This window comes from Acartia tonsa, chromosome 9, assembly GCF_053477335.1.
Source record: "Acartia tonsa isolate MP-2025a chromosome 9, ASM5347733v1, whole genome shotgun sequence".
Taxonomy (NCBI): Eukaryota; Metazoa; Arthropoda; class Copepoda; order Calanoida; family Acartiidae; genus Acartia; species Acartia tonsa.
The window spans coordinates 44,121,334-44,147,943 of record NC_137268.1 but is presented as its reverse complement, the minus strand read 5'-3'; the positions used below and the strand labels follow the sequence as shown (position 1 = coordinate 44,147,943).

At 31.5% G+C, this 26,610-nt stretch overlaps 1 protein-coding gene across 8 annotated transcripts in view; it reads right to left on the bottom strand.

The window, feature by feature from the left end:
• LOC145329033 (rho guanine nucleotide exchange factor 10-like) overlaps positions 1-26,610 on the bottom strand; it is a 216,333-nt gene that overhangs the window by 44,570 nt on the left and 145,153 nt on the right. For 7 of the 8 annotated variants that reach the window (XM_080173043.1, XM_080173040.1, XM_080173042.1 and 4 more), the window contains 3 exons: positions 2,883-2,966; positions 2,265-2,663; positions 1,417-1,495 (listed from right to left, as the gene is read on the bottom strand). In XM_080173043.1, the coding sequence (XP_080029169.1) occupies positions 1,417-1,495; positions 2,265-2,663; positions 2,883-2,966 (562 nt within the window). Of the gene's footprint in view, positions 1-1,416; positions 1,496-2,264; positions 2,664-2,882; positions 2,967-18,550; positions 18,770-26,610 lie in introns of those variants that run through there. The other variant, XM_080173046.1, reaches the window with a different exon arrangement.

Here is a 26,610-nt window from a genome sequence, read left to right as displayed (position 1 = left end):
TGCTTTCAACAGTCTACACAACGTTTGGAATTCAAAGAAACATGCTCTGAAAACAAAAATCAGACTTTACAACAGTAATATGAAATCAGTTCTTCTTTATGGAGCTGAATGCTGGAGAACTGTGAAAACTGAAACAAATCAACTTAATGCATTTCACAATAGCTGCCTAAGAAGAATTTGCAAAATATTCTGGCCAAACAAAATATCAAACATTGAGCTGTATGCTAAGACCAAGTGCAATAGTATTGAAGCAGAAGTGAAATTTAAAAGACTAAGGTGGCTAGGACATGTGCTTAGAATGGAACAAAATAGGTTTTCAAAAAAGTGCTTAAAATGGAATCCCACCACTGGTAAACGTAAACGGGGACAACCAAAAATGACCTGGAGGCGGAGCACTGAAAAGGACCTCTTTAATTTGGAATTAACATGGGGAGAAGCTGAAGCACTTGCCAAAAAAAGGAATTCATGGAGGAGCAGGGTGGCCGTATTCTCTGGACTCCACAGTCCAAAAGAGAGACGCGCCTGAACTGAACTGAAGGTAATACTATCCATAAAGTAGCAACTTTTGTTAAATAAGTTATGCTCTAACTTTAAAAGTGAAAATTTTTTGTTTTTACCTGTCCAGGAACCACCTGGAGGCCTGCAGTACCTGAACCTGGAGCCTAATTTCAAATTTTTCTTCAATTGAGTTAATACTATCCATAAAGTAGCAACTTTTGTTAAATAAGTTTTGCTTTAACTTTAAAAGTGAAATTTTTTAGTTTTTACCTGTCCAGAATCCACCTGGAGGCCTGCAGTACCTGAACCTGGAGCCTGATTTCAAATTTTTCTTCAAATAAGTTAATACTATCCATAAAGTAGCAACTTTTGTTAAATAAATTTTGCTCTAACTTTAAAAGTGAAAATTTTTAGTTTATACCTGTCCAGGATCCACCTGGATGCCTGCAGTACCTGAACCTGGAGCCCGATTTCAAATTTTTCTTTAAATTAGTTCATACCATCCATAAAGTAGCAACTTTTGTTTAATAAGGTTTGTTCTAACTTCAAAAGTAAAAATTTTCAGTTTTTACCTGTCCAGAATTCACCTGGAGGCCTGCAGTACCTGAACCTGGAGGCTGATTTTTATTTTCTCTTCAAATATGCTCATAACGTCCCTAAAGATGCATATTTGGATTAATAAGTTGATCTCTAACTCTTCAAACAAATTTTTTTTTCATTTACACCTGTCCAGAAACGACCTTCCAGCCTGCAGCACCTGAACCTGGATACCTATCAAAAATTTTTTTAAATATAAGAAAAATATACCCCAAATGTAAACTTTTTTTCCAAATAACCTATCCTCTAACTCCTAACACAAAGCCTATGCACCCTGTTTACGCAAAAGTGTCAAATCCGACGCCCCCCTTAATAATATACCTTGTTATCAGCTAAAATAGGTGGGTTACTCTCTTCTAGAGGTTTCTTGTAGTCTTTTAACAGTCGTTCAAGTGAATCTGATAAGATAATTAGGCTTAGTATTTTATAATTGATATGTTTTTAAGGTAAAATTACGCCAAAGTGTAGATTAAAAGCAGTCAATAAAATCAAAAATAACCTTCGTGGTAGAAATTAGAAAGGGGACTATCCACGAATAAGAGCAAGTGATTCTAAGCACCTTCCAGCATTGACCCATAGTATTTTTTTAGTGAATATACTAAGTTTATGTTTAATTTTTGGTTTATCGACTAAAAAGTTAGGTTTCATCATGTTTTTATATGAAAAAAAACTTTGAAATGTAAAGCAATTTTTGATGCAATATCAACAAACGCTTTGTTGAGTTTAAAGGACAAATTAAAATAACACGGCAGAAAAGCATCAAATGCTGTAAATTGCAAAAGTACATTAATTAAACTTTTTACAATATTACAAGTTACCAACCCTTTTTTTTAATATACATTTTTAATCAAAATAATATACTTTAGCATTAAGCTTTTAAACAACAGTTTGAACTCATCAAAACATTTGATGATATTGCACAAAATTATTCTTAACATTTAAAAGTTTTTTTCATATAAAACCATGGTGAAACTTCACTTTTTAGTCTATTAACCAAATACAATACTAAACATAAACCTGGCATATTTACTAAAAAAATACTATGGATCAATGCTGGAAGGTACTTAGAATCACTTGCTCTCGTTCGTGGATAGTCCCCTATCATAAGGTTGAGAAATTGTAATACATTTTTGCTTTATTTTTTTTTTTAACTAAGCCAAAACTTTCCTAGATAATTATTTTCACTCTGAATGAGACTATTTATGATAAGTCTTCTTTTTCCTTGCTCCGGCCCTAGCACCAGGGGTGCAGGGGGTAGCGCGGGGGGCGAGTGGTAGGGTCCCTCACAGGCATCCAACAACACTCCGCCCGTGTCCTCATCCTCCTCTGTGAGGGAGTGCATGTGGGGGGTGTCGCCCCCGCCCCGGGAATGATCATGTGACCGGCGCAATGAGAAAAATCTTGAGATCCTTGTGGTGCCCCCCGCCCCCTGCTCGCACGGGGGCGTTGTCACGGGGGGTGAAGGGCAGGGTGGGAGGGTGGTTGATTGGGGGGAGGTAACTGACCCAACTCCATCCTTTAAGGGGAGATGGTCTGGGGTGGGGGTGTTCTCTCGGCTATCTGAAGTCCTGAAAAAAAGTTTAGGTTATTTTATCAAAAAGTTATTTTATATAGAAACTAGGTAAAGAAAATCCTTTTTTTAAGTCAAATGTTATCATATATCTAAATTGTATTGTGCAAAAAAAAGGATATCTAATTGATTTTCACATTGAATTAGCAAACACTCAAAAGAAACTGATAATAAAAGTGCAATATATGGTGCGAAGCGCGCGAAAAAATTTTCTTACCTCCTTCCAACCCATGACTTGGCTCTGATCTTCTCTCCTAATGTCCTTGACTTTTGGAATACAGCTGCACCTGTCTCATCACTCCTGAAATTATAAAACCTTTGTCAGTAAGTCCTAATTTTTACAAAACAGGGCTTTCCCTCAAAGAGCCAGGCAAGCACTATTCCCTTTCCCAAATCACTTTTTTCGGAAATAAAACATTACGGGGAAGATTAGTATTTTAGCTTTAAACCTAACCCAGCTCCTGTTGGTGGTGCCCTAACCCAACATGACCACCCTTTACCCAAAATAATCTAACCTAACCTAATGTAAACCAAAAAAAAAGAAAAACAATTCTTCTCTAATTGAAAAAATTTATCTAAAAATAGGGTCAGAGGTTTTTTTGTATTCTACTAGGCACGTAGAGGAAAACCGCCTACAAAACTTCTTACCGTTGAGATTTTTGCAATCTATTTGTTGCAAAGGACTGCAATAGTGTATTCCTGACCTTTGGCATAAGTCAATTCATTATCAGGGTGGGTATATTATACACGTATTGCTACTTGTATTTTAAGACATTATAAAATGAGGACAATTTTTTTTAGTGTTTCTGTTCTATGGTTAGAGCTAGAATTATATAATATTTTTAAGAATCTTGATTTTTATCATGCATTTTTTTTGTGTTAATTATGTATTAAAATTTTAATCATTTGACATATGCAACTTTACAATATATCTTATTTGACCAAATCAACATATTGACAATGTTTCAATAATAACTTTGTGTTGACTTTTAAATCAATTTGATTTTATCTGTGAACACTTTTATGAAACGAAATCTTAAGCATACAATAAATAAAGTTCCAATGTTCTTATTGAAAACTATTTGTGCGGAATTATTAGCACACTAATTTGCAGATAAAATATGTATAAATGGCACTCCTCAGCAGTTAAGTTTGTTAGACAATTTTGGTAAGCTTTGAAATAGACATTCCTACTAATTAAAAGGGAGGGGGCGTTTGTGACACTTTTTGAAACTAAAACTACAGGAATTCAACTTAAAAAAGAGTTACAGCACTGAAATTTGGAATGACAGTTGCTTTAATGAGGTACAATGTGGAACTGTGAAGAAAAGTTGGTGAAACCGCCGCTATCGCCGTTTCCCGCCTAAAAACAATTCGGCGATAGCGGCGGTTCAGTCGACGTTTCTTCACAGTTTCATATTGTACCTTTTTAGAGCAACTGCCATACCAAATTTCAGTGCTGTAACTTTTTTTTTTAGTTGAGTTCCTTTGACTTTTAGTTTTGGTATCAAAAAGTGTCACAGCCGCCTCCCCCCTTATAATTTTTGTAGCGTAGATACTACATAACTTGCATATGTCTTTCCGTGTTGCGTCCAATACTTCAAAATCTTTATTATAGCTTCTAAGAAGTCTAAACCGTAATATATATGAATGTATTATCATTATTTATTTTAAGGCTTTTCATAAAGGGTTTTAAATGATAAAAAATGAGAAAAAAATATAAATGGTTTAAGTATCAGAAATCTAAAGGGATAAAACAATGGCCGATAAATTGATGTACATCCCCATTGATAATACACCTTTTAATAGTGTTTAAAATGTGTGGACACTGAACTGAATAAACCAACCCATCAAAACTCAATAAAAATCCTCAAAGTTTTTAGGCCAACGAATAAAAAGCGCAATTACAAAACTTTGGAGACTTGTGTAATAAACAGCCTTAAGTCCTCTCCCTCCCTTTTTAATTATAGTGTTACAGAAATAACAAAAAAAGGCTTCTTATTTGCATTTGTACTATTATGCTTTTTTTGTCTATGAATTGAAATAACAGTAAAACTATTCTTTGCATGTTTGTTTATCCAACCGCTTAATTATTCATTTTAATTCACATACTCATACATATATTCAGATATAATAGAAATTAAGTTTTTTGCTATATTAAAAAAAATGTTTACTTCGAGCGCAGCAACTAAATAACAAAAGCTGGTCTGTCGTAAAATTACTTGTTTATTGGCGGATTTTAAAAAAGTCTTCAAAAGGATTATGATGAAATAAGCTTTCTAATGAAAATATTAATACATTCACATGCTAACAAATTTTTAAAATTGCAAAACCAATACCTATTCATTACCTAACAATTTATTATATCATTTTCATAATCTTAGGTAACAATAGTAAAACTGACAATAGTAAAAAGTCTTTATACTTATTATAATAGTTATTTCTTTCATCGTATTATAAACGGCTTTCCGCGGATATAGAATGTACAATCATGAATTATGTTTTTTAGCCCGTGCCTTCGGCACCTCGGGGCTAAAAAAACTGGTTTTAATCTTATGAATGTACATTTTATATTAGTAGAAAGCTGGATATAATACGATGCTAGACATAGTTTTTTCGTATTTATGAGAACCGGTTCCTATCCACCGGATTCGAATGAATACGAGAAAAAAAAATTTTCTAACAAAATGTAAACAACTTTCTATTGTTATGCCTCTTATGACAATATTATACTTATAATCTAAGCCGTGTTGTTTTAGAATTAATTAAAAAATTGCATGTTTAATTATTATGGTTAATTCATTTACACACAAGGACCTTAAAAAACGTAAAAAAGTATACCTTGTCTCTTGAACTTAGTTGGTTACTTATAAACCCCGAACCACTTCATTATGCAATCTACATTTTCCTGGATATTTTGTCTACGGTAGACCATAAGTGTACAGCTTTACAGTACATTGTTTCTATTTGTTAAAGCAACACGTATGATAAAAGAAAAAGATTCTGTTTAAAGTAAAATGCTTATATTTCAATCAAAATCTATATTTTTGTATTTTTACCGATCCACTTCATTATGCAAATCAAAAGAAAATCAATGAGAAAACGTTTGTTTTGCCCTTTTCTCCACTTTTAAAAAATAATTCTGATAAAATAACAATTTTTTAAGGGATTTATGCATTAATTATTATGAAAAACAGTTTAAGGTAGATTTTATTGATTTTTCTAAATAAGAAATAATTGAAAAAAAGAAATTCTATCCCTATCACTTTAGAGGACAGCTGCCGACCCCCAGTCTTATGGATGAAGCTAAATACATGTAAAAAATATAAATTTGCCTGAAAAGTATACAAAAATGTTTTTTGATGTGTTAAAAAAATCCATTTAAAATCTGGATTTTGAGGATGATGGCCTTTAAGATGCTCTTACTGGTGGTGATGGTGAGCTAAATGTTATCAAAGTGCATGCCCTTGAAGAAAACTTATATATTGAACTATGGTCCAATTTTTGTAGTCATAGCAGCCTCCAGCCAAGCAATATTAAAAAAGAAAAAAATTGCAATTTAAATTACTAAAATTCATAAAGTAAATAATGTAGTTTTTAGATAATGGTTATATTTCATGTCGAGAGGCTCCACTGGAGGCTGCTATGACTACAAAAAATGGTACATAGGTTAATAGACAAGTTGTTGTAATGGTCATGTACTTAGATAACATTTAGCTCACCTTCACCACCAGTAAGAGCATCTTAAAAGCCATCATCCTCAAAATCAAGATTTTAAAATGGATTTTTTTAACACATCAAAAAACATTTTTGTATACTTTTCAGGGTAATTTTTATCTTTAACATGTATTTAGCTTCATCCATAAGACTGGGGGTCAGCAGCTGTCCTCTAAAGTGATAGGGATAGAATTTCTTTTTTTCAATTATTTCTTATTTAGAAAAATCATTAAAATCTACCTAAAACTGTTTTTCATTATAATTATTGCATAAATCCCTTAAAATATTGCTATTTTATCAGAATCATTTCTTAAAATTGGAGAAATGTGCAAAACAAACGTTTTCTCATTGATTTTCTTTTGATTTGCATAATGATGTGGATCGGTAAAAAATAAAAAAAATATAGATTTTGATTGAAATATAAGCATTTTACTTTAAAAAGAATCTTTTTCTTTTATCATACGTGTTGCTTTAACAAATAGAAACAATGTACTGTAAAGCTGTACACTTATGAACTACCGTAGACAAAATATCAAGGAAAATGTAGATTGCATAATGAAGTGGTTCGGGGTTTACGTGTTACTTTTCTTCGTATTAGCAAATGTTATGATCGATATTTTTTTTTTTAGGGGGGGGGGAGGGCGTTGTCAACCCTCTTGTGGATTCAACTTACAAGTTTACACCCTACACAAAAACTACACCTCCCCCCCTCCCGGTCCAACCTCCAATTTCTTTTCCCTTTCCTTCTAAAATCAAAGGTATATAAAAGTTAATGATTTAATTATCATATTAAGTTGAATTTAATGACAATTAACATTTAATAATGTATATATATGGAATTCTTTTTTTTAAATTAATCATCTGAGAAAAAAAAGGTACTTTGTTTCTAAAATGATAATTTAAAAGCTTATTCATCGCATCTTATTTTAGACAGCTTTTCGAGGATAATGAAATGAAAAATTATATGGTTTGAACCAGTTTTGTAGCCATACTGGAAAACAGATTCTATTAATAAGCTATATCAAAGGATAAGTTGTATGCAAGAAGGCTAGAAAAGTGTGTCTGGTCCTATTATTTTGTGGATGTTTTTATAAGTTTCAAAATCACGAGAACAGATTAATCAATTATGCAAATTGTCCATTCTTTACAGGCATGCAAAGATATGACAATTCAAGAAAATCTATTTGCAAGTCCTAGTTTCTAAATAAATATTGTTTCAAATCATTAATCTAATTCATTGTAAAGCTTACTACTTTTTTTTCTTCAAGTTTCATGATTTTGCAACCTTCCGAAAGATACTAGGTAATAACATTTTTACAAAACAATCAGATGAATTTTAAAAATATTTTAAAAGATTTTTTTACAATTTTCGTTTTTGTTTAAATTCATTATTGATTTTAACAGTATACAACAATTGCAATAACTCCATTATGATAATTTTAGCTTTCTGAGGAGTTTTTGATAATCCTCTTAATACATGGATAACGAGACATCCATGCCACCTTTGTTCAAGCCAAATGGGGATCAATAATTTTAAAGTTTAAAACTGGAATCAATACAGTACCCTTTGATCGAATCTAGAGGTGCAGTTATTGCTAGTTGAAAATGAAATTAATTAAAACGGGTTAAAAGCCAAAATAAAAAAAGCATACTACAAATTTTTCATTACAATTCTAAATCTACATGTAACCTAATCGTCTTTATGTTAGTTCTTTTTATAAACAAAGATACTCTATACTTAGTCCGTTCGTTCGAGACGCCATTTGGAAAGAGTGGTTTTCTCGGCGGATGTTTAGGATTGTTTGCAAATCTTTTTATTAGGAAACCCATTTCAATATTGTATCCAGTATACAACTTACTTTGTCTGTTGGTCTCAAGAAGTTATTTTTTTTCTCGTAAGTTATCGTTATAGTCTGACATTCTATTTTCTTATTTTATGACCTTCCCTTTCTCTTTTTGTGCCCATTAAAAATATGCTTTTAATTTGGTCAAACCACGATTATTTTGTGCTTCACAACTTATGATGTTGTCATCCTTGTTTAAAAAGCTTTGAAAAGTTAATGATGCGTGAAGGAAAGAACAAAAGATATTTTTTTCTTGCTTTGTAATCTTACTATATATGTTTCTATAGTGGTGTAGGGAGGGGTCAATGTAAGAAATTTGATGGATGTGTTTCCAATATCTTTAATGGGGCCTCTCTGTCGCACATCCTGCAATTAGTCTATAATAAAACCCACTAAACAAAATGTCAGCAAATTACAAAAAAATTGTATTTATCACGAGTTTGCGTAAGCTGTGCATTTTTTGGGGTCTTCTTAACTATATGTTGTGTCTTTACAACTGAGAAGCAACGGTTTGAGGCTCACTGTCAACAAAACTATTAAAATATTTTGAAAACTAATATAATAACATAATTTCAAACAATTGAAATATTTCTATAAGTGACCTATACCTTTAACCCTGATATTTATCTATTTTTTAACAGTGTTTTCATAAAGTGTAGGTAAATATATATTTTTTTTAAGTGAAATTAAAAGCGTAGCAACAAAATCCAGTCTGTAAAGATAATCTCGTCACAAATTGGCTAAAAAGTGATTTATTGACTTTATCTGCCTTATGTAATAAAAATGTAGTTAAATAGCCTGTTTGTTGTTGCTGTGATAAAGTGGATATAATTGACCTCGTTTTTTATTAGTGCCTTAGAGTTTTACATTTCATGTATGTTGTAATCCTTGTTTAACACTTTAAAAAATTGCAAGTTTTTATGTTTGCTTCATTGTAAGAAAATCCTTAAAAATTTCTTTCAAAGTCACCGCCCACTAACTAAGTTATAAGCAATATTTTGGTAATCATACAAATTAGCAAATTAAAAAAAACGTCAAAAACTAATAAAAGATTGCTTCTCGGTAGTTCGAGTTAGGTATAAAATTAAAGAATAGAGGGAGCACCAGCTAAATAAAACTCTACCCTGTATCGGCCTTGCATTGGGTCTTTGAAATCAGCTAATAGCGTCAGAAATATAAAAACAGCCGAGTCCCTAAAAAAAAAGAACAGAAAGCAATTTGTTAGCAGACGAAAAGGGTTCCCTACACTGGGGCCAGGTAATTGACTGGATTATAAAACTATACTTATACATTTATTGTTCGAGTTTCCATCGAGATATTATTTAAGAAAATTAAAAGAACCTTTAAATTTCCAACATTTTATTAGCAATTTTACGGGACCATAAGATGCAACCCCGGTCCTTTTTTGCAAAGATTTTAGCAATCAATTTTCACGCCCAATCGCTGAGGATGAGCCGCAAAAAATGTCGGTCGTGTTCGCACAAAACATCGAATATGACATCTAGACAAAGATTGCAGTGTTAAAAAAAGTCTGTAAAAGCAGAGATACAGGAATTTATTGCACTAGTCCCCAAAGTTTGATAATATATTTTTCTTATTCGTTAGCTTAACAACTTTATTAATTTTTTATTCATTAAGTTGAGTGTCCAATCGTTTTAACCACTAATTGTAATCTACAGAAGGGGCAATTTTGTGTATCCTCAATGGGAATGTACATAATTTTATCGGCCATTGTCTTATTTCTTTAGATCTCTTCTGTAAAAGAATATTTTATATTAAAGATATATATTTATGGAAAAAGATCGGTGTGCTTTTTAAGGAACTCTCATTTTAGCACAATTAAGGTTGTTGGCTTCTATCCTTGAGTAAAAGAGAGAAAAAGTGGTAGTTTAACACTTTGAATATTTTATAGCCATTTTTTAGTAAAATTGAATAAACACTTTAAAAAATGGATTTTGTCTCTTTCATCGGAACACTAGAAAACACTGAGCGATATTTTTTGTGTGCAAAATTTGCTTTGAAGTCTTATATAAGATTTAGTTAAAAAAAAGCTAAAATTCTATTGGTGTATTTTTTTAACTTTAATAATATAAAAATTTATTTTTATCTTTTGAGGTTGGTCTTTTTATATTACAATTCTAAGTATTTTTTTTTGGATAAAATAAAATGTTCATTTTATTTTGAAATTGTCATTGTTATAGAAAATTAGAGAATTATTCCACAGATGAAATATAATTTTCATATAATGATATGCTTAAAATGAAATATTAACTTTTGTATGATTATTAACAAGAATATTTTTTGTCACCTCGTTGTACTTTATAATAGTGCAGCTACTCTACAACTAAAGTATGTTCTTCTAGTTTCCTTGTTTAAAAGGAATATTACTCTATATCAGAATCTAAAGGGGTAAGAATAGGCCGATAAATTTAACATCACATTTGCTTTACTATATTTAATGAGCAAATCATTGAGTTATTTTAAGATATTAATTAAGCACAGTTTACTATTCTTTTTTTGGCAAACTGTATTATAGTTGAATGTTAATTTTTTCTGTTGTTTAAAAAATTGTACTTGTTGAGGCAAAAACAATGATAAGTTTTTGCTTCATAAAATGATAATTAATCATCCTTATTTGATTATTTTACATCAAAATTGTTGACTTTAGTGCAGCCTAAAAACATTAAATTATCAAACATAAATATCTAAAGTAGTTGGATGTCTGTTTGTCTTATTAAAACCGCAACTAGCTAGATAACTATTTATCAGAATATCTTGGCATAGGTTCGCGGCTATTTTGAGTTGAAGGACCGGATAGGTAGAAAGGATTAATGACTCATCTACCAAGAAAAAAAGTCTAAGATAAGATGCCACCTACTAGGTATATGTTCATTTAAAAATTGAGGGTAGTTGCATGCACTATACAGGTTTCTAACTAGGTGACAACCTTAAAGGGTTGAAAAGAGAAAGGGTTAGGTTTTAGAGGGATGTTGACAAGGGACGTCCAAGCTTTATATTTTTGTGGGGGAAGGGGGGGGGGTAAAATGAGGCATTTTAAAGGTTTGAGGGGGGTAATGGTAATATGTATATATTAAAAAAATGATGTGTTTTAAAGGGGGGGGGGGGGATAAATAACCTTTTACCCCACTCTTTCCTGCACACCCACAAAAAAAGTATTTTTTAAATTGTCAAAATATTTTTAGAAAATGATTTTTAGGTGCTATAATAACCCAGATCAGCATGAAGTTAAAATATCTCAAAATATTTTGTTTTTTAAAGAGTAAAAATTTAAGAATTGATTGGATCAAATTTAGAGTTTAAGCCGCCTACGATTCACGTACACTCCTTATTATATAGAAGATGCTACTCTATAACAGCATAGCACAATGGAGAAAAAAAGGAGGTTTTCCACAAAGTGCCTATCTAGCTAATAATTAAGGGGGGTGGGAGAGGTTTCAATGCATTCTAGGAACTTTTAGAGTAAATTTCGAATGGAATTTTAGTCAATTAGATTAATTTGAATCTTGTAATTTTATGCATATTTCTTTTTCAATTAAAACATCATTTATGAATGTTGTCATCCTTGTTACCTAAACCTTAAATAGATTTATTTTAATAAAGAATGATATTTTAAGCTTAAAGGTGATTTGTTGTTTGAAACAACTTGCTTTTTAGAGCCATTCAAATGCCAAATTACAACAATAAATGATGATTTTGGCCTGAAAAGCTTTTTAGGGAAGATTTTGTTAATCTTAGTAACAGAAAAGATAAATATGTATATTCTAATTGTTCAATATTTGTGCTATTAAAAACCATTAAAGCTCAAATAATTGAAAGAGACAAATATTTAAGACTTAGCTCTGCTAAAAATGGTAAAACTTATGAACACAATTTAATGGCGTATTCTACAATTTTAATCAACTTTAAATCATGTAAGAGATACATATTTAATCAGAAGTAAATCCCCAATAATGATAAACCAAATTACCTCTTAAGTAGATTAGAATTATTGATTGAACAGTTTTGAAACAAACCAATTAGAATTCAATATAAGTACTTAAAGTTTTAATGCTAACAAATAAGATAACGTTATTATAAAACCTTGGGTACCAGTATAAATTACAGTCCAATGACTCCTTACTCTTTGGTTATAGCTGATAGTCACGGCTTACTTATAAAGTATCTGTTCCTCTTAAAAACATGTGAAATTATATAAAAGTTAAGTTGTGAGTATTATGTAAAAGTTCACTACACAATGTCACGCGAGTTTTTGGTGGACAAAAAATACCATGGTGTTCCTTCAATGTCGCAAAATTAGGAAACCTTTAAGGCGAATTAAAATAATCTAAAGGGATAAGACAATGTTCGATAAATTGATGTACATCCCCAATGACACATAAACAAAAAGAACACCCTATGTAGATTACATTTAGTGTTTAAATGTTTAGACACTCAACTTACTGAACCAACCAATAAAATTAAATAAAGTCCACAAAGCTGTTAAGCCAACGAAAAACAATAATCATAAAACTTTGGGGACTAGTGTAACAAACAGCCCAATGTCCCCTCCCTCCCAACAGACAACAAATCTTTTATTTCCCTGCATTTATATTATTGTTTGTTACACCTGTAAATATGCCAAAGCATTCCCCTTACCATTAAAATTGATGTCATTGTTAATGGCTGTAATGTAGGACAATTTAATAATACCAGTTTTCAGTATTACATAACTATCAAATTAAGATTCTTGGATTAAAAATCAGCCATTCGTTAATCATACAAAAATAGTAAATTCTTGGACAGGGAGTTGTTAACTTAAATTGAATTGATGGGTTCGTTAAAATAACATATCTATAGGATAGATGTATTGTATATACAGACAACTACCTCCCTTCCTTTTTCAAAGACCTCTTTCGTCTGCTTCTAAACTATTTTCTGCTACTTGGCTGTGTTAATATAAGCGACACTATTGGTTGATTTTCTATGACCCAATAGAGAGGTTGCACAAGGTGGTTGCGATAGGGAGATACAGTTATTTAACTCTCTCTCCCTTTAGTGTTCTACTCTAATGTTAAAATCATATAACATTAATATAAGGTTTTTTCTAATCAAAACAAAAATTTAATATATAATGAAAATATTAGTTTAACCCATATTTTTTAGCTTATTATGCATCGGCATGATTTTATTAATTCTGCAAATAGTGTTTTGCACAAAATATCTACCTACATTTTTTGCCATTTTGCACTCCTTAAAAAATCTTTTGCATATGATTACTGAATGTTTAATTCTTTTAATATAATTTTCTAAAATTTAAGCGGTGTCAAAAGGTTTAAAAAAAAGTAACACCTAACCAACAAACAACCAAACAATAGTAAACCCTTGTCCAATAAGCCTAATTGTGCACAATTAAAAACTTCATAATAAATATTGTTCTAATTTTAGAAGGTTAATTAAAACATTACCCAGCTGCCTCCTGTGCTAATTTATTCGCAACAAAACAGTGATACGGCAACCGAAGAAAACCTATGCTATTTCAATTAAAAGCATTGATTTATAATATTGGCGGTATTTTTTTAAGGGCGGATTCCTATGGAAGGGAGGAGATAATGTCACCCTCCCATATTAGTTATAAACTACCCTGGACATATATGAAGCTTCTCTATAAAGGAGAATCATATCGGTCAAGCGGTTAACGATATTCTAGCTACACCCAGAAAGACAAACAATTAAGACGTCCTATTACTTATATACTGATTACTTACTTAGGAATTCAAAAAAGGTCAGAAAAATTAGTTTTCCCTCGAATGGAATATCCCTGGATACCTGCTTATTTATTTGCAACCTTAAGACTATCAGACAATGGCAAATATTGTTTTTAGATATTTTAACAACTCAGTCAACAAAATAGAATAGCCAAAGAGGTACTTCCAAGAAGGGGTTAAGTTCTTTATAATTAAACAGAAAAATTGCAATATTAAACATGAATTATTTATAAAAAACTTTTATTTTTAGACAAAGCATTTTTTAGTCTTTTTTATCTGCTGTTTTCTACGCAATTCCTTCCTTTTAAAGTTGCAAGTTATCACCAAAGAAGAAAATAGCCTCTTATCCCCCACCTCTATTATAAGAACTAGCGGCTACGCCCCTAGAGGCCTCTTTTTCGGAGGGGGGTAATTTTTAACTAAGGGCGATTTCTCTTGAGAGGGTGGTGTTACCCTCCACCCAAAATTTGATAAACCGTCCCAAGACCTATGAGAAGCTAAGTTTTAAGGAGAACCATATCGGTTTAGCGGTTAGCGAGATCCTGCAGATAGACACACAGAGATCCTAGTAGGTACTCCACATTATAAAAAGTGGATTGTGCCATATGAAAATTTTGGCACATGGGCCAGTTGTTGTCATTGTTAAAAAGATCAGCCATTTATCATTATAGAGTAGTTTACTATTTAATAGCGAAGCTTTTCTATAATTTTGATCTGTTCGTCCGTTTATTATTATAGAGAAGTTTACTTTTGAATAGCGAAGCTTTTCTATAGTTATGGTCTGTACGTGCGTCCATCCGTAGATCTTATCGTTAGGTTAATTACATTCAAAGTTTTGGGTAATTCATTAGATTATGGTTGGTTGGTTTCAAACTAGAATTAACAGAAGTTTGTTTTTATTACCATTGCATTGGGGACGTTTAATAATTTATCTTACAGTGTCTTATCTCTTAAGATCCCTCGATAGAGCAGCGCCGATACAAAATTTTTAACTTGATAGGTTGATATTATCTTACTAATATACTTCCTTAATCTAATATACAATTTAAATATAATATTTCCCAGATTTGTTAGGCGCGAAATTGTTTAAAATTCATGTTAAAATGTTTAAATAAATAGCCCATAAAAAAATACATCAAATGATAGGTATAAATCAATGTTTCTGAAAGTTGTAGTTTTGACTATCTTATAATGGCTTTTACTGTGTTTTTAGATATGCAGTTGATACTCTATAATGCTATTAGCGGCTACGCCCCCTAGAGGCCTCTAGGGGCATTTAATGGAAGGAGGGAGGGGGGGTTGGCCCTCCACTTTGCATTTTAGTTCTAAACTGAAGATAATTTTTTTTCTAGGGAAATTCCTCTTAGGTGGGTGGCAGTTCAATAACCCACAATAGTTATAAACCTTTCCTGGTCCTATGAAAAGCTTCACTTTAAAAGAGAACCAATAGGTTAAGCTGGTTTTCGGTAATTCTCATTATTTTCCCATGTACGTATCTACCATAAAATGAATAAAACTAAAAAATAAATATTTCATTAAAACAAGGATGACCATAAGTAGCGAAGTACAAAAATCATTGTGGACAATCGGACATAGTAAGTTATAAAGCAGATGTTCAGTGAATATATAAAAAGAGGATATGATAAGCAACATAAATTCTAAAACATTTACATAAAAGAGTAAGGTATCCATATTGGGACGTTTCTTAGAGGTCAAGGGATGGTTTTAGGATATTTGTAAAGGTTTTAAGCCCCTAACCTTCCACTTTAAATACAGGGCCCTTTGATACTATCCCTATATTGAATCAACAGCTTAACGTGTACTTTGGTATTTTCTGTAATCAAAGCCTATATTACTCTTTTATTTGTTTTTACTTAAACTTCGTGAATTTATAAAACAATGTTAGCCGTAAGCATATTGGAACAAGGACAATTATCTTCAAAAGTAACGCAGAATAACAAGAACAAGAGAGAATTAAAGCCAGAGTTTCTCCGATACGCTTCTTTTCTAGTATAATGGTAAAGTAGAAAAATGAGAAAAAAACCTTTCTTTTAAAATGCAAGTAAATACAAGTAGAGGTCGGAAATATGGACTTATCCTATGTATTGAGTAGCTGCGCTCCTAATAATACCACTAGTTAGCCTCAGGGCTTAAGGGCAAAAAAGCGAAAGTGCGGAAAACTTCATCAAATACCAGGGAGGGAGAGGAATATGAAGAAAAAAAAAGGTCTTTTATACCTAACAAATATTTACTCCAGGGGTGAAAATTAAATAGTGGCGCTAATTAACCCCTCTAAATACTCTTGAGGGGAGTAAAAAAGCTATTTTTGAATGTGAAATGAGAAGAATTAACATTATTTTGAAACCAAGGACATTAAAACATGGCCCGAAGTAGGGTGTTTTTTAAAGATTTTGCAGGGGGTGTCCCTATAAAATCAATCTAAACTATTTAATATTTAAATTTCTCAATTGAAATTACGAAACAATAAAATCTGCTTAGCGCAGGGACTCCGTGATAGTTAAATAGATGATGAAATAGCATCCGTACTTCATTAAAGGTTAAATTTGGGTTTTCTATCTCAGCAAAAAAGATTATTTGATATTTTGTTGGAAAGGTTAATATATCTTCCATTGCTCTATCCCTGTATTCTTGATTTTAAGGAAATCATCAATTGAAAATTGTCCCATTTTTATTTCATTTTCCACATAAAAAGTGGGGGGGGGGGGGGCGAAAGTGACACTTTTTGAAACCAAAACTAAAAGTCAAAGGAACTCAACTAAAAAAAGAGTTACAGGTCTGAGATTTTGCATGGCAGTTGCTTTTTAGGGGTACAATATGGAACTGTGAAGAAACGGCGGTGCAATTGCCGAAAACCGCCGAGAAAAGGCAAAAAAAAATCGGCAAGAAACGGCGGTTTTCGGCGGTTGCGCCGCCGTTTCTTCACAGTTCCATATTGTACCCCTATAAAGCAACTGCCATGCAAAATCTCAGACCTGTAACTCTTTTTTTAGTTGAGTTCCTTTGTTGACTTTTAGTTTTGGTTTCAAAAAGTGTCACTTTCGCCCCCCCCCCCCTCCCCTTTTAACATTTGTAGTAGAATTGAAGTTGGCCATAAATGAAGGATTTGGTATCTAGTTTTGAACTGAACAAACTCAGCACATTCAATAGCATCACAAAAAGGGAGAGGTCATTTTCTAGTAAATCCCGTAAAGGTGTGTGTTATAAGGCCTAAAAATAGTAGTAGAACGATAAGGTGCTCTAGATATATGTATTCCCTATTGAATAGAACAATAGGGAAATTTTTTTTTTTTTTTTGATAACCGTACCTGGATTATCTAAAAAAAATACGAAATTTCTATCAAACGCTTTGTTTGGCTCAAACTGACAAAAATTAAAAAAAAATATAATTATAATAATAATGTTTTCTATAGGTACAAGGTAAAGGTTAAGAACAATCTATACTATTAAACAAAGGAAGAAGTCATTCTTTACAGGTTGATTTATTATAATTATATTTTTTTTTATTTGTGTCAGTTTGAGCCAAACAAAGCGTTTGATAGAAATTTCAGATATTCCAGGTACGGTTATCAAAAAAAAAAAAAAAAAATTTCTTCCCTATTGTTCTATTCAATAGGAAATATAAATATATAGAGCACCTTATCGTTCTACTACTATTTTTAGGCCTTATAACACACACCTTTACGGGATTTACTAGAAAATGACCTCTCCCTTTGAATTAGAGGGGAGGGGGGGTGTAGTGTTAGTCCACTGGCCAAAAAAGGATTTAGTTAAAAATTAATTTTTCTAATTTATCACTATGCGTTTTTAACTGTACATAACAAAGGGTTTAAAAAGAAAATAAGATAGAATTTTACATATATAATGCAAGATTAATTTTGGGCTAGGAAATCGATAGTCCCCGCAGGGTTATGGGCTATTTAAAGGACACAAAAGGGGAACATAATGATTTATAATGAAGTTTAATTAAGTAAATGATTCAAATACAAACTTAGAGGGGGGAATTTTTGACGTACCAAATCTAACTTAAAGGAATCAATATCCTTTAAAATCAATATAAGTAAACACTAAAAGAAAGGATTGAGTTTAGATAAATGAGCACTCGAAAATAGCCTAAAAGCTGTCATAACCACATCTAATGCTTCTACTAGTAACGCAAGCATACGTAATTTTTAATTAAATAAGACTTAAACTCTGTTAAAATAGCTTAAAACCTGCCCATCTATGGGTAAAACAGATAAAAGTTAACAAAATAGACACAAATTCAAAGCTGTTGTATGAGTAAACCTTTTAATAAATGTACTTTCAAAAATAAAAAAGGAAATAAAAAACCTATGTATTAATCACAAAAATTTTATTTAATCACCTTTTTCCTTTTTTAAGCTTCAATTTTATCACTGTTAAATTTTGCATACGTGAAGCTGTCTGCAAAAAACTGTTAAAATTTGCAGAAAGAAAGTATTTTTTTTTACAGAAAAACTAGTTATTAGAGATATGGGGATATTATTAAATACTTATTGAAAGATAAAAGAAATACTTACATAAATAATGACTGTGGCCTTATAAGACCACCATAAATCATATAACAAACACTTTCTGCATATAATTCACTGCAAAAATGCGCTAAAAATCACTGCAAAAATGCTTGAAATCACATGAATAATAACACTGTCACTATATTATATTGTTGTATAGCTTTACACACTTGCACATATCCTACTAAATAATATTGTGTGTGTGTGTGTTGTCTTTCTTATGTTGGGAAACATTTTGTCCGTATATTGCACGGCATGGGGTGGAACGCGGATTTTGTAGATTAGAATTTCGGGGTTTTACACAGGAAGTGGGTTTGGTCAAGATTATTCATTTTCACCCAACGGTTATTTTAATGTAGGGAGAATAAAGGGTTGAGAGAATGGTTAAATAAGCAACTATTATGAGAATTTTTTAAACGAAAGCCTTTTTTTTATATGTTATTTGTCACTCATAAAAACAGTGACTTTTGTAATATTATACTTGATGGCTGTAACTATTACAATTTGTGCTTTACAAGGGAACTTTGATATTCAAAAATTTCTACCATTACAAAAATCAACTTATTTCAATGAAAGACAAAGGTTAATGATTGAATTTCTACGTAATTTATTCAGCAAAACTAAAATATTTAGGCCAGACAATTATTTATAAAATGTCTTATCAAATTACAAAATAATAACATTTTAATAGAATCATTTTTAGAGCAAAAATAAACATTTGCCAAAATGTTGTTGACTTGCAATTTCCAGTTTTATACTTAACTAGAATTGGAGGTAAAATAAACTAGAGACTCACTCAAATTTTATACTGAATCAAGACAGTTTCATTAAATTTGTTGAAAATAGCTAAATTCTTATGTGCTATACTCTTATAACAATAATCTAATTATAATCAAGGGAGTTACCCTGAATAAGATGATTTCCATGCTGACTCCAAACCAAACATCTAGCCTTTAGATCTAATCCTTTTCATGATCCCAGGTTAGGACTCTATTCGTTATTATCTCTTTTGTACTGAGTAGTTGGCAACATTCTCAATTTGTGAATTATTTCACTTATCAGCGAGAAAAATGTGCATCTTTTTGTGGACAAAATTACTTAACCTCAGAGGTTACTCATAGCAGAGATAATTCTACAATGAATGGAAAATTAAGACGGAAAGTTTTTTCTTTCAATAGGACAATAGAGTTAAGCGTAAAGATATCATAGCTCTCTAATATACTGTCTCTATGATTAAAAGACTTTGCTATTCAAATAGATCAATTCAATCCTTGTTCTAATTATACATTACACCTGAAATGTCACAACTAACTGATATGTAACTTTCTTTGTAACAAAAAGTAGAATACAAAAGTAAGTTGAGATATTGTCATTATGATTAATTGTTTTAATTCAAACAATAGTATTAAAATCTTATTTTATCTCAAATTGATATTCAATTGATGAATAATTATGTAATTCCTGTGATCAAACATACAATGGCTTTGTCATGTCATTTAAATGTAATACCTTTAACTAGCAGACTTCTTTATCAAATGAGGAGTTGAGTTAGATTATTATTAAACTCTGAGGCTAATATAAAGATTTCCTGACAGGCACAACATAATTAGTGCAACTATTTCAAAGATACCCTTGTTAGGATCTAATCTTCTTTAAAGGGCGAATATAGGTTGAATATGATATGGGCTCAAAAAAAACGTGCAATTCCATAGATTATAAATAACTTAAAAATATTGACATATTCAATTGTATAAGTCTGTTTATAGCTTAAAACCCGTCAATCTTGAAGAAAATATTATGTAATTAGTGTGGTTCCCTAAGAACTCAAACACCCTAGCATCACACAAAGCTTAGTGGCAAGGTTGAATTAAAAAGCTTTCATTAAATGATAGTCGTTATAACGTGGAAACCAATAATTCTACCTTCATAAAATAAATTATTTAAAAGTTAAAAAAAATATCAAATAATGTAAAAAGTAAAAAAAAAATAATCGATAAATTTTCTTGGAGGAAGAATAATTTCAAATCCCTGTTTTTTTGTGGCCGTGTGTGTTGAAAATGCGTACACAAGGGTTGTTTATATCATCATGAATTAATCAAAGATCTCTGTACAGAAAATAAACTTTAAGACGTATTATTTACCCTGTCAATACTCCTGACGCCCTTCTACGCAAATTATTTTTATGCTTTTTAAAAAATTAAATAAACTAGTATATAATCTAAAATAATAAACATTTAAATTATCTTTTAAGGTGCGTGCCAATGTAATAGTCAATCAAACTTAAGCAAAATAGTCAAAAACACGTCTTGTAAAGGGCTAAAATAAACGATTTTGTCGGCAATCTCATTTATTATATGTTCAATTGAAACAGAAAATTGCAAAATCTACTTAAGGATTTTTTTGAATTTTTAAATTTGGCATAGATATTCTAAAAGTATGTAATGGCACCTTTGATATAAGCTCATATCATATCGAACCTATATTTGCCCTTTAAATTAATGGATATAGTATTTCTTGGATCTTACTACATATTTTCATGTTCTCTAATAAACCGAAATACGCAGCTGGCTTTAATAACAATCCCCCTTCCACTCTCTTTGTCCCACCACCTTCCCTCCTACTGAATTAATGACCAATAAATGACAGGGGAATATCAACCAAGATTAATGACAATTTTTCCCTGTCATAATATCCACGTATATTCTGCATCCATTTCTAACTTACTATTTCTTGTTATAGATGAAAAAAATAATGAAGCAAAATTAAAGACTTTTATCTTATCCCTTATCTTAAATATTTATCTTGTGTTAAAAAACAATCAAATTAATTCTAAACCTTACTCAAACAACCTTGACGAACCAAAACTAAAATCTACAAAACGCTCCTCCCCCCTTTCCATCAAACCAAAATAAAATGCCAATACACCGTCGGATATCGGACGGACGAACGGACGTTCGCTTGGAGCTGTTACATGAAGGAAACCACTAACTTCACTCAACTACCTGTCTTTTCGCGCATTTTTGAATGGAACGATTGATTAACCATTTGAAATAATAAGGAACAAAATAAATAGAAATGATAACTTAAAGTTCGGTCCCTAATTAGGATAAATTATTTTTAAAAAATCAATAGGGTATTTTAAAATTTGGTAATATATATGTGTTTTTGGTATGTTTAAAAAGCTAATAAAAAACATCTGAGACATTAAATAAGTAAGGTTGCGCAATATGTACTAAAATTACATTTAAACTATAAAAGTATGTAGTATAATAGTATATTTTTATCTAATCAACCGAAAGATAATAAAATTTGTTTTGTAGCGATGGAAAAATCGATATTTTAGTTCCCTCCCCCTCATATTAATAAAATATAATAGCTATGTTATGTATTGTATATGTACGTTTGAACATGATAATTTTACCAATTTTGTGTTGGTGAAAACAAAAACAATTATGGCAAAAGTGGCGAAGCCATCTCACAAACTAAGAGAGCTCAATAAAATCTAGCTTCCTAGATATTGGGGATAAGAAAGTAATTTTATTATCATATCATATCCCTAAAGGTTTTTAAAAAATTACGCAAAAAAATAGGTTACTTTTTTGCTGCTTTGTTGGCCCACTTACCCAGCCCGCTGCAATACAGAGTTGCGTCAAAGGTGGGGCTCCGCAGGGATAGGAACATGGAATAGGGAAAAATAAAAATAGTACCGGTAGAAAGATTTAGACATAGCTTCATATAGTTTTTCTCTTATGTAAATTTTTTAAAATAATTCTCTTTCAATAAAAAAATGACCTGTTTAAGATCCGCGAAAAGCTTCCCGTAAAAGGATAAAAAATGTATCTGTTCAGATAATAGCAGACCGATAGACAGACATACAAACATTCTACCTCATTTGTAAAGGAATCTACTGACAAAAATCTTCTTCACACTAAATAAACTCTAAACCCAAAGTTGTTTTTTAAGTAAATTAGTGCCTTTCAGTGATACCCAAAAAGACTTTTGAGACATTTTTGAAAAGTACAAAAATAATAAAAGTCGTCTATACTCTTATTATATAATCCTTTGCTGTAAAAATTTGTGAGTAAATGTATGGTTTATATGCAGTATGTATGCTATGATCTTGTAAATGACTGGAATTATCTTTCCTTCCAGTATCGCTTCGAAACCGATTAATATCCGGTGGGTTGGAACCGGTTCACAGCCATACTGAAAAATTATGTATAGCATCGTACTATATATCCAGTTTTATTAATTTATAAATTTGAGGTTAAATACCCAGCCACCCTCTTTGGAAAACCCAAGAGGCTGGAGGCAAAGCCAGCAGTAAAATAATAAAGCAAAAGTAAAAAAATTGCAAGAAATAAAATAAAAATGGCAAACCGGAAGACATAACAATTTTCCCATAAAAAAATAATTATCATTCTTCGAAGTAGCGAAGCTACTCTATAACTTTAAAAAAACATCAATCTGTCCGTTCGTCTAATAGTTTTCAGAGTGCTGCCCAGAAGACAATTTTTGTAATGATTTCTCTCATTAATGAGAACGTTCTCTTAAAATATTTCGTTTATCATGGACCAAGGTAAATATTTTTTTTTATATATTTTTACTAGGATCCAATTATGAATACATGACTGATATTTCTGTGGTTTACATTCTATGGATATTGTCATCCTTGTTTTTATATTCTTTACATTCTTTAAACTTTTATAAAAAGCAGCAAACAAGTGTTATATAATTAGCCTAAGTTTTTTTTATGTATGTATAAGGAAAAAACTTTTAAAAGTATAACAACCCACTTTTGAGAGTTTAGTTTTAAGATAGTAGAATTAAAGCCAAAAAATTTAAGTTTAATCAATTTACCACAAAATTCAAACATATATTTACAACATCTTATCAGACATAAAGACATAATGCCTGCTTATCCTATTTTATAAAGTAGTAAGCTTTTTTTGTCTGTAGCGAAAGATCTCGATAACCGCTGAACCTGATATGGTTCACCTTTACAGTAAGTCTTCTTATAGGTCCTGAGATGGTTTTAGGCTATTATTTTTGCTTTTCTATATACATACGTATATATAGAACCCCTAGATGCTAGGGACGCATCCACTAGTTAAGTATATAGAACAAGAAATTTTGCTAAACTGACCAATATATTGGCCAGTGTTGACTTTAAAATCACTGTTTTATAAAAATACTTTTGGCTTCGCCCCTAGCCTCTAGGGGCTGTGCCTCAAGAGGTGATAAAAATAATGAAGGCGAAATTCGTTAAAGGACCAAGGAAATCTGAAGCAAAAAAAAAATTGGGTTTTTTTGTTTTTTGTTTTTGGGGGGTTGGGGGTGTCCCACCCCCCAAGAAAATAGCTTAAAACCACCACAGGACCAATAGGTATATACCCTGAAGAGTAGAATCCGATCGGTTCAGTGGTTACCGAGATCTTAAGGGACAGACAGACGGACAGACAGACATCGTTCTACTTTGTATTATAGATTGCTAACAACACTTTCTACCAATTATTTTTTAGATCCGTTGATATGTGTTTCTATAATTAAGCAAAATTTTATGTTTCTAAAAACAGCCAGACTTTAGAAATAAACGAAGATTTTCTACATTTTAATTTACTGTTTTTCTTATGTATTTGACAAATTAAAACTTAGGGGAGATTCCCAGAATAATTTGTACCCCAACATGTTCTAAAGTAAAACAACAAACAAACAAAAATTACTCCTCTTATTTTAAATTTATGGCATAATACGGGTTATAACAGTGCTCGACAAGGCGTTTTCAGGTAAAACGCCCAGAACAAAGTAGGGATCAAGTCAAGCTGAGTGTGCCAATGGCAACAAGTAAAACAGAGCGTGCCAATATTCCCCCTAGTCAAGTAGAGTATGCCAATATTCCCCCAAGTAAAACATAGTATGCCAATATTTCATCAAGTAAAGCATTTTATGCCAATAGTTTATAAAACAAAGCAGCATGACAAAAAAAATAAAAAAGATGAATTTAACAAATTTATCGTATTCATTTGAATCCTGTGGATAGGAACCGGTTCTCATGAATACGAAAAAAACTATGTCTAGCATCGTATTATATCCAGTTTTCTACGAATATAGAAATGTACTTGTACAATCATAAGATTAAAACTAGTTTTTTTAGCCGGTGCCTTCCAAGTAGTAGAAAAGTTACGAAAATTAGCCTAAAACCGTTAAAATTTCAAAATAAAAGATCTCACTAATCAATGGACTGTAATGGTTCTTCTTTCAATGAAGCTTCTTATAGGTCCTTTTAAATACTATGATTTTGTTACAATAGTTTTTCTTTTTAAAACTTAAATGTAAAGGATATTTTCAGCTCTCCCCTTTCTGCAAATGCCCCTAGAGACATCGAGGGGGGGTGGAGACGCTAGTATCCTTATACTAAAGTAACAGGATGTCTGTGTGTCTGTGTATCTGTGTGTCTGTACCGAAGGATCTCGCTAACCGCTGAACCGATCAGGTTCTCCTTAACAGGGTAGCTTCTCATAGGTCCCGGGAAGGTTTATAACTATTTTCTTGGGGGGTGGGACACCCCCAACCTCCCCCCCCCCCAAAAAAATGAAAAATTCCCCCCCCCCAAAAAAAATCTTTTTTTAATTTTTTGAACTAAAATAAAAATGAGTGGGGGGCACCCCCCCTAAAAAAAAAATTTTTTTCGCCCCCCCCCCCCCAATTTAAAAATTTTTTTTTTTTAAATCTAAAATAAGAAATTGGGAATTAAATTCGACTCTCTCCTTCTTAAGTGCCCCTAGATGCCTCTAGAGGCGTAGCCACTAGTATATACATAAATTACTTCAAAATTTTAGAAAAAGCATATCTTGACAAGCAAAGCAGAGTATGCCAATATTACGCCAAGTAAAGCAGAGTGTGCCAATATTCCCCCTAGTCAAGTAGAGTATGCCAATATTCCCCCAAGTCAAGTAGCGTGTGCCAAAACAGGCTATTGGCATACTCAGCTTGACTTGATCCCAAAGTAGAACCATTTATAGTTTTAGATTAGTTTTGCTATTACAAGTTAGGTAAAATTAACTGTTTTATGAGGACATATAAAAAGGAGTTACGCCTCGATGATTTCATCTACCTCTGTTATGTTACAGGGATCCAGGGACAAGGGAAGGTTATTCTGGCAAACAATGCTTTAGAGCGGATTTCTTAGATTTCCAGTTTAAACTTGATGATGAGATAAAGCAACTTTTGGCAAAATTTGATAAGAAACTCAAGCATTATTTTAATACTTTTTGCTCTGTTTACTAAAAGCCATGCTAAAAGGATTGTCAGATTTTGTTTGCACATTCAGTTTAAAGATGTATGAGCAGAAACAAAGCGTTTTTACAATTTTTAGGTATTTTATCTAAATCATAAACTCCTCGTAAATTATATGTTAAATAGTGAATAAATTTAATAAAAATTCTAAAGAGTGGATAGCTGTAATACTTTGAACAATATTTAAGACTGTTTAGATATTTATCTCATATACAAATTTAAATTCAAAAAAGGTTTTTACGACACCTAGCAATAAAATTCTGAACTACATAACTATGCTTTTCCAAATCATACATTTAATGATATTTGTTGTGGTTTAATTTGGTATTTCTTGACAACATCTTGCCTCTAATTGCAAAACAAGTTGGAGGGAAGTGTCAAAATAGGGAATGTAAATAAGGAGCTTCTCTAAAATCATAAAATGATTTATCATGTCCTGCAATACTTGTATATAAAAATAACAAATCTTCTCTAATATTAACAATTTACAAACTTTTTACAGAATTTAAAAATGGGTAATTTTCCCCGAAGTGCCTTGTAGAGCACAGAAGCCTAACTTTCCCTACCATTAATTTAAAACAAATTGTAAACGATCAAAGGGGCGGGATTCCTTTTGGTATAGCATTAAGGAAACCAAAAGATATAATCTAAATAAGGAGGGGGATCAGTGCTTAATAGGCAACTTTGTGGTAAGGCACCAATATATCTTTTTTTATGCTAATTTGTTATTAGGTTGTTCGTCAAATAGAATTTAGTATTTTATGTTTATT